Source organism: Oryzias latipes, chromosome 21 (genome assembly GCF_053564925.1).
Source record: "Oryzias latipes strain Hd-rR chromosome 21, Olatipes_Hd-rR_3.1".
Classification (NCBI taxonomy): domain Eukaryota; kingdom Metazoa; phylum Chordata; class Actinopteri; order Beloniformes; family Adrianichthyidae; genus Oryzias; species Oryzias latipes.
The window spans coordinates 15,858,259-15,867,865 of record NC_136257.1 but is presented as its reverse complement, the minus strand read 5'-3'; the positions used below and the strand labels follow the sequence as shown (position 1 = coordinate 15,867,865).

The 9,607-nt window shown below is 37.6% G+C and overlaps 1 protein-coding gene across 1 annotated transcript in view; it reads right to left on the bottom strand.

The window, feature by feature from the left end:
- Positions 1-1,081: 1,081 nt before the first annotated feature.
- The window catches only part of htr2aa (5-hydroxytryptamine (serotonin) receptor 2A, genome duplicate a), a 179,017-nt gene continuing 170,491 nt past the window's right edge, over positions 1,082-9,607 (bottom strand). Inside the window, exon 3 of the mRNA XM_004081654.5 lies at positions 1,082-4,216. Within this exon, the coding sequence (XP_004081702.1) occupies positions 3,354-4,216 (863 nt within the window). The 3' untranslated portion in view covers positions 1,082-3,353. The remainder of the gene's footprint in view (positions 4,217-9,607) is intronic.

Genomic DNA, 9,607 nt, shown 5'->3' with positions numbered 1-9,607 from the left:
GCATTTTGACTCAAAATTAAAAACAAATCGCAATCCGCCGAAATGCTTTTTCTTTTTTTTTTCTTCAACACCGCTTATTCTGTCACTTAATTAAACTGATAGAGAAAATTATATTTGACATTTCATTTTCAAAAAGTTCTCTAGTAAATGTGTAGCAAAATTCAATTAGAAATGTCAAATTTGACAATTAAAGTGGATTAACAGAAATGCTGAACACCAGATGAAGTTAAACTGCCCTTATGTTTAAATGACTCTGAATATCAATAAGTATGATGGTCTTAAGATCATTGGGCCAACTGTCAGATCTGAGTTGTGGGAATTGTATATTCCCACCCTTTGCTTATCTCTGCAGATTGGGGTTTAAGTGTGGATTTTTGTCTGTTTTTTGTTGTCAAGCTGTTTTGCTCTATTTTGCCCTTATTTATTTTATCCTGTTATGTTTATTTATTTCTGCTCCATGAGTGAGAAGAAAGGAGAGGATGATAACGACCTTGTCTGTTCGAATTTGAAAATAACAAGACAGTTCATTATAACTGATTCAAACAAACTTGGTATTGTTGGGTTAGCATTAACGTCTTAAATTTTAAATTTGAGATGTTCCCTATAAAATTAAGTAACAACTACCATTAAGATTCAAGTTGAGGTGATGTCAGACCATATCTAGCTTTGTCATCATAATTTATATAAATGTAGTTAAACTGCACCTTGATCATCTTGTTACTTCAACTTAATTATGTTGCACCGACATAACTGCATTCAGATCTCCCGACACAAATGTTTATAAACACATTTGATTTAGATGGGAATACTTTCCATTATTTCATAGTGTTCACCCAACAAATGATTTTTGTATGCAGCATTTAAAACAAAAAACATTGTTCTTGTAAAGTAAAAATAAATAAATATTACAAATGTGTCGTTGTGCATAAGTGTTAGCAGGTTTTGAGTCGTTAATTAGAAGATAGTGAGTATCACCCTGAAGCTGCCACTGATCTAGAGGCAAACACACGCTGAGATTCATGCAGCTCTGCTTAGAACTCTTTTTTTGTGAGCACAGAGATGTCTGACAGCTGTTCACTTGTGGTTGTTCAATTCATCTCTGTGTTTAATAATAATCCACCTACATGAAGCCTTCAGCATTTGTCTCTGTGATGTTAATATGAAATTGAGTAAAACAATCATCTTCTTGTTTTGTCTTCATAAACAAACAGTAGAAATTTGTTTATGATGATATTTTCACATACTGTATATTAAAGTAAAAAATGTTGCTTTTTCATATATTTACTGATGAACAAACAGATTTTTGGTCTGAAAAAGAAGATAATACTGTGGTATAACAGTTCTGATGGAGGTGGCCCTTCAAAGAAGCCCATATCTGCCTTTTCTAAATGGCTTTAACCCTTGTGCTATCTTAGATGACCCCACCCTTACATTGACGTGGTCTCCCTACCATGACAAAGGTGGATAAAGGTGGAAAGATTTCATGTAATCCATGGACACCAGTGAGGTTCACAAATCATTAAAGAAAAAAGGTTCAGCGCACTGTCTAGTGGGTCTAGATTACCCAACTCCCAATGTTACAGTGCCTAGGATAGCACAAGGGTTACCCCATAATGCATCTTATGGAGACAACAAAGCATTCTAAATGAAAACGTTTTTTTCACAGGACACAAAAAAAGATGCATTTGCATTTTTTTCTGTTGACTCCGTAGTAATGTAGGTTGAGAGTTTACACAAAAGACTCATTGGAACTCAGGTGTGGCTAAGTGTCCTTGGGTAGGATGCGGAACCCCAGCTTGCCTCTTGTCAATGTTCGGCAGCGGAGCCGCCATCAGTGAGTGAATCTGTGTGGGCGAGGGGACTGTGACTGTAAAGCACTTTGGGCCTTGGAGGAAGGTAGGAAGTGCTACACAAGTGCATGCCATTTACCATTTCATCGGTTGATTTTTTTACCTTAAATTGTACCTCGAGAGGTAAAAATATAAAACTACAGATAAAACAGGTAGTTCTTAATTGAATTTCCTTTTTCAGTTAGACCAGGTGTCGAGCCAAAGAACAATTAAAGACTCAGAAAATATACTTTAGGTTTTTAACATGGGCGTTTCATTTGACATCCTACATGACAGGTCAAGTAAATAAGAGAAAAATATATTTCTATTCAAGTCATCAAATTCTACTTTGAACTGAATAAAAAAATGACATTTTGAGGTGTGCTGTGGAAAGCCCACCTGTTCCGCTCAACATCCTTCCTCCTGCCCTCAATTTTTCAGATCAAGCTTGAAGTTTTGAAACAATATTTAAACACACAGCAACCACCCATCAGACCATTGGACACAGTGTAGTAAGACTGAAACAACAATGGCAGCACACTGATGGCTTGGCAAGAACACAATATAAACAGTGAATTTTACAAAGGATACATAGATACTGGAATCCTTTTTTTTCTTGTCTTCATGTTCCTCACACCAGCTGCACAATCATTCCTATACATAGAACTTTTTAAGCTTTGATACTAATATACATTTTTTCACATAGATCTTCACAAAATACAAATATAGATTTATTTACGATATCTCGGGACCCACATGTGCCATGTCTGTTGAACACCTTTTTATTTACATATGAAAACGTGTGACAGTGAAGCCTTTCTTCCCTTTTGGCGACTCGCTCTGACCTTTGTGAGCGTGTGCAATCCAGGGTTGCCAGGCTCTCCCCTTTTTGGAGACATTCTTCAGTAAAGGTGACAGGAAATCCTGTCTAATTCTCACTGAATCAGCTGAAGTACAGAAGGAAGGGAGGTGAAGACCAGTCAGCTGTTGCAAAGGAGGCAGGAAAATGATAGGGTCTCTGGACTTGCAGCAGCTTGGCCTCCACAGAGATAAAACAAAAGAGATTTTGACCATTTGTTGCTCTAAAATAAGGTAACCTGAATGAAATCCTCCCTCCCAGTAAAGATACATTGAAATTAATTCAGTTTTCTGGGAAAGGGCCTTTGGGCGAGATTCAAAATTAAGAATTTAATCATGTATAGAGCTGCTTCTTTAAATATTTCATCGCATATTTGAAACCTTAGAACCTGCTCCAAATCCTCTTGATAGATTCATATTTAGAATATGGATTCATCTGGAAAAAAATTCCAATTTAAACCTCTGAATGTGCTTTAAAAATCCCTTATTCGTTCCCCAGGTGAAGAATTTAACACCTCAAAAATCTAAATAAATAGGCACTTGAACTTTCATTATCAAACCCCTGAAGTTCAAAAGAAGGTGTGAGTACACAGGTAAAATACAAAGATTTTGATAAAATTACGGTTTGCACAGATTGGCTATAAACAAAGTGTAACTCTTTTTTCCTCATACACAGCTTTCATCTTTGTCTCCAGGACTTTTGCCTGGTTTGCACCCGTCTGTTTCCTTCCCGGGGAGGGCAGATTCCTTCACTGCACCATCACAGCGATCTGTACCGTTCCGTAGCTTCTTAATGTCTTCCAGATGGAGCTGGGTGGAAGTGTAAGCCAGTGGCGGGATGGTGTTCACAAGGATCAGCTGGAGAGGTTTCTTCTCTGGCTGATACTGGCAGCGAAGGTAACGCAGGAAAGCAGCGCGGTAAGTCTTATTAAACAGTGTGTAGACCAGCGGATTCACCGCAGAGGACAAGTATCCCACCCAGACAAAAATGTTCAGCAGTCCCCCCATGACCCCTGCATTGCACGCCGCTGGCTCACAAACCACCACCAGCACATTTGTGATGAAGAACGGGCACCACATGACCACAAAGAGAAAAAACACAACCCCTAGGACTTTAGACGCCTTCTGCTCGTTGCTGATGGACTGCATGGTACGGCGTCCGAACAACGAGCCCGAGACACTCCCTCGAGTAGTACTCAAGCCACCGCTGCTTCCTCTACCTTCAACCTCCCGGCTGATGGAGCGCCTAAAGAGTTTCTCGGAGGAGACAGAGGTTTGTGGCAAGAAACTTAAGGTGAACGTGGTGCTCCACTTGGGTCTTGGGACCAGCTGGTCTAAACAGAGCGTGGCTTCATTCTGCAGAGCGTTTATGGTCAAGAAGTAGGTGACTACCATGATGGTGAGAGGAACAAAGAAGGCTACAAAGGAGCCCACCAGTACAAAGTTGTTGTCTGTCAACAGGCAGCTGTCTCCTTTGAAGACTTTGGAGTGATCTCTGAGGCCAAGCACAGGGATGGGCATGGAGATTCCTAAGGAGAGAACAAAAGCGGTAGAGATGTCAGAAGAGTCACCAAATACTGAGCATATCATGCAACTTAACCCAACAGTGTTGACTTTGTGCAGCTGAGCAGCAAAACCGGCAATATGCTGTGCACTCTGATGTAGAAATTGACACTGGAGTTTCAATCAAGAGCAGTTCATGAAGTGGACTCAGTCTGAAATTTTTGTGGGGTCATGATCATTGAAAATCTGTTCTTCTTCCTCATTTATCTTCAGATAAAAATCCATCCAAGATGGGTCCTTCACTACACAATTAATTTTACTGTATTTAGATTTTTTTTCAATTCAGTTTTAACTTTTTTCTGTGACTGCTAGTGTATTTATAAACAGTTTAGGCTGCTAATATCATTTATATATCTATTTTTGTCTTTTGAAATAATAATTATAATAATAATAATAATGATAATAATAATAATAAAAATAGTAATGGCTTAGATTTATCTGCGCTTTTCCAGACGCTCAAAGCGCTCATAATCTGTCCATTATTCATTAACTCCTCATAGCTTTTCATAAATTAGAAATAAGCTGCCATTTTTTACCATTTGGTGAAGTCTGTCTCATATTGTGTGTTCTTAAAGTTTACCTGAAAGTTTGAAAAAAGTCAAATCAATAAGAAAACTTGAGTTTGTGTGCAACTGGTTGCCATAACTCAATTAAGTAAATGCAATCTTTTCACACATACCACGCACTGATTGTCTAATGTCCTCATTTCTAGCAGTCTTGCTGCACACACTTAAACAGCACCAACAGCCCTTCTTGCAAAATTCCTCCGGGGGGAATAAAAAATCTATACAACGCCCCCTTCCCCCTTACTCATCCTAGCATGAGCTTTGACCTGTAGCTCACAGCCTGCCCATAGAAAATGTAAATAAACATTTTGTCTTCACAGGTTCACTGAGTGGTCTTTGACCATGATATTTTGTGAGATAGCAGATAGCAGATAGCCTGTATCTACCTGTGAGGACGATTTGGTTCATTGCTAGCAGTCTTGCTATGGTGGATATGAACTACCATCATGTCAGGAAAGTGGCCTTGGTTTATCTTTATTTGAAAAGCAACACAGAAGTTGTCAGGCTCGTCACCCGAGTCTCTGACTGGTCAAAGTGGGACCAGCAATCCACATTCAGTGGCTATGCGTTTTGTATATAGAGCTGAAAACGGTTTTAAAACGTATGTAGTTATGCATGAACGCGAGAGTTTTGTGCACGTGTTGCAGAGGCTGGTGTGAATGTAGCTGAAGGCTGATTAAAAACAAAGTTGGTGTTAAACATTTTCCTTTTGTGCTTTTGGACCTTGTATTTACTTTTTTGGGGATTTTGCATTGTTAGTGTCTGACATTGGCTTTCTCAGTCCTTCAGTTTGTCTGTGCTAAAATACTCAAAATGTTTGTCTTTTTTCTTTGTTTTACAAGTTAGTGAAATACAATTAAAAAAAAATATTTGTGGGTTTAAAACCAGGCCGCCCACTCTGTGTCTCAATTTGAAACAAGCAGTTTCTTATCTGCATTGTATCTCAAAAGAGAAGGGTAGAAAATAAACCTTCCTTGAATCGTGTGGGACACGCTGACTATAATTTGGTTTCCTCTGCTGGAAATGGTTTTTAGGTTGCTGTTGGTACTCTGTGTTGTTGTAGATAGCTGCCTGTGGCCTTAGTGCCTCCATGATAGTATAAATTTGATAGAAAATGTCTCCCAAAAAGTTTTGGATAAGAATACGTTTTCTGTCCATGGTCCCAGCAGGGCCCTGGTGGAGAAGATAAACTGGACTATCTCTGTCTCATCATGTTCTTATTACTCGCTCATGACAAAAAGGAGGCCAGCGAGGAAAAAGAAAAAGTATATATTATTGGGCTGAGAGGGGAAAGGACGGCAGGAGAGCTCTTACATTGTCTTTACTAGTCTTTTCGTAAGGATGGATTGTCAGAAAACCAGCTAAATTGACTTATTCTGAAGCTCGGCTCAACTTCATTTTCAGTCTGAAAACAAAGGGGCAGAAATAACGGCAAGGATGGAGAAATCAGTCAGAACAGGATATCCCGTGAAAGGAAGAAAGCGCTCTCAATGCAGCGGCTTGTTTTTATCCACATTTTGTTTGCATTGATTCATGTTAATTGGCAGCTGCAGTTCAGGATGAAGTTTTTGTCTTTCAGCTGTAATGCTTTAACCTCCAGAGTGACAAGATAGTAAACAACCTGTCAACCATGTGTTGCATGGATTCTACACCCAGCGCCTTCACTGGTGCTGAAAGGCACACAAACACTGAATGTGATATATGGCTTCATTTGACCAGAGGCAAGCTAAGAAAAGACTCTTCAAACCAAGACATCAATGCAGAAATTCTTCATTTAATTTGAACTAAAACAAAAGCCACCAATACGGAAGAGGATTAGGGCCATGGAGAAAAAGAAAAGGGCATAGAAAATTCGGACTTTAATGTCAGAATTCTGACTTTTTTCTGAGAATTCTGTCTTTAATCTCAGATTTCTGACTTTATTCTGAGAATTCTGACCTTATTCTCAGAATTCTGACTTTAATCTCAGAATTATGCGCTACTGGCGCATGTGAGCCACATCGTTCAGCACTGCAGAGTCCGAGGATCTGCAGGAATGAAACCAACAAAATTGACGTCTGTAAGTGTCTTTTTGCATGCTCAAGGCTTACCAGAGGAGGTCATTTTGCTAATGGAAGAACAGAAAATAAATAAAAAAGAATTTTTTTTACACTGGATCTTGTAATTATGCGGGCAGCAGGCTTATGCTAGCATTTTGCAACAGCAATGCCGGGCTTTGCATAGCTGGTGCAAAAAGGGCTTTGTGTAGATGTGTTTAGTACCCTCATTGTCATGCCCATTTATATCAACAACTACCTTATAATTTCTTTTTTTCATAGCCTTCAGAAAAAACTCTCTACATATGTTAAACAGATTGCCGTGTTTTACCATGCATGATAGCCACCGATCTTTAGACTGCAACACAATAACATTCAGTTTTCAGCCTTCTCTTCACGTGACACGTTGTCTCTTTATATTATCTCATTGCCAAACAAACACTCTGCAATCGACAGTCCCCCGTCACTGAATCATACACTTTCATAACATTTAATACAATATATTTTTGTTAGTGTTTTGTTTGTGTATTTTCTCTCAGGTGCATTTTCATAGTCCGTTCGGATTCACCTGATTAACCACATCTGTCCAGTTTTAGTGGGCTTATAAACAGCCACCAATTACATTTATGTCAAATGTTTGCACACAGCAAAAAAAAAAGAAAAAAAAAAGCTCCATTTATCACTTTTGTATTTACACTTTTGAAAATACTACTGGACTTGTTTTTTTTCCTATGTCCCCTGTGCTGTGATATCAAATTAAACTAATTTATTATTTTTTAAAACGAATGTATTTTCTTTTGTGCAGATTGACAGTGATGTCATTACTTTGGAGAATCCAGAAATGGCAGATCACATCCCTTACTGTGGAGTCTGCAACACGTCATTGCAGAAAATAAGTCCTTTTGATGAGATTTCTTCCCATCAGATGCTAGAGTCTACATTGCTTCTAAGACACTGGACACTTGTTCTTGTTATTATTTTTAAGCACATTTATTTTTTTATTTTTTTTTATTTATCTGTCGTTTTTATTGGAGCTATGGTAACCAAATAATTTAATTGTTATGGAATCAATCAATTTTTATTTCATCCTTTTTTTATTTTATACATTTTAACTAAATTTGTTTTTTTTCTTTGTTGCTATCACTGCTGTCAAGTGATCTTGATTTTTTATTTATTTTGTTGTTTTGTTTTTATTTATATGTGTGATAGTACATATCTGAGAATACCTGCAGATAACTGACATACCTTTTCCTTCTAATTTGACTTTATTTCTTATTTTTTATTAATCTTCTAAACCCGTTTTGTCCCTTTGAATGCTAGCAAAATATATAGATCTCTTTTTACTCACCTTGTGTTGTGCTGTTAACACAGTGGCCTCTGGTAAACTTCAAGCACTCAACAAGAAACTTAAAGAAGACATTTTCGTTAGATCCACTTGGCATGTATGACTACACAGTGCTGCTAAAGCTAACTGAAGGAAGTAGCTCACAGGCCTCCGTAGTTCTGAGATTAAAGTCAGAATTCTGAGTTTAAAGTCAGAATTCTGAGATTAAATTCAGAATTTTTTTTCTTTGTCCATGGCCCTAATCCTCTTCCGTACATCAAAGGTTAATGTTAAGTAGATAAAAACTGTTTTGTAAATGGCTTAAATTCCAGTGTTTTAAAACAACAAATATCATCTAAAAAAATCTCTCTCTCTATTTTTGGTTTTCACTGATGAGGAGTTTAAATCTAAAATTCAAGAAACAATATAATTGTGACTCCCTGAAGAGAAGAAAAAGCAATGCTGCATTCACACCTAACGCAACTGTGCGTCAAATTTGCATCTGCCAACACTGTTTTGACGAACGTCAAACTTTCTGCACGTTTGTCCAAATATAAGTTTATATCCATGATGATATGCAGTCTCGCTTCATGTCAAATATTTTTCAGTTGAAATGACGGACAACATCATCATCCAAACAGTATTATTCTTATTGTACCTACCTTTTCCAGTTTCTCATTGTGTTTTGATTTTTAATATTTTGTTTTGTTTTTTCTTGGAAAATTACACGCGATCAACTCTTTTTTGTTTTAGTTTTTTGTATTTTATTTTCTGCAATTTTTACATGTAATTGTGTTTTTAAATTTTTGCTTTGCTTATTTAATTCTTGTTGTGATCTTTAAAATGTTTTTGTGTTGAGTGATTTGTTAATGTGATTTGCACTTCAGGGCCATTCTACTAAATTAAACTACTTTTGTCTCTTTTTTGAACTCTCAAAGTTCAAACTTTCAAAGGAAAATAAGTCCAGTACTGAAATGAAAACAAAAATCTGATTGTGATCAATATCCTCTGAGAAGATTGACAGACAAAATCTGCAGCTAATCAGAACACAGATCACACTGCGCAGTAAAAAAAAAACATGCAAAAAGACATTGAAAAGAATCTGAACAATGGCAAGATCATGGAAGGTGATCTGCAATAGGTGGAACACTGTATTGCACTTGGCTGGAGGCTTTCAATCCAAAATTTAATTCTGGTTTGTTAGTAGGTCAAAGATCAATAAAGGTAAAGTTCCATCATTTGCTTCAAAACTGGGTGTGTGAAGCTTGATCTGTTCTCAAATACCCCCACCCCCACCCTCTGTATGGAAGTGGTGAGCAGCTCTCAAAGTTGTACTTGGAGACCATTTGGTAATTAAACCCCTCATTAAACCCCTGCAACTCTTAATGCTGTCACCACTGTGCCAATTTCAGTCTTTGGTATGACCCAAGC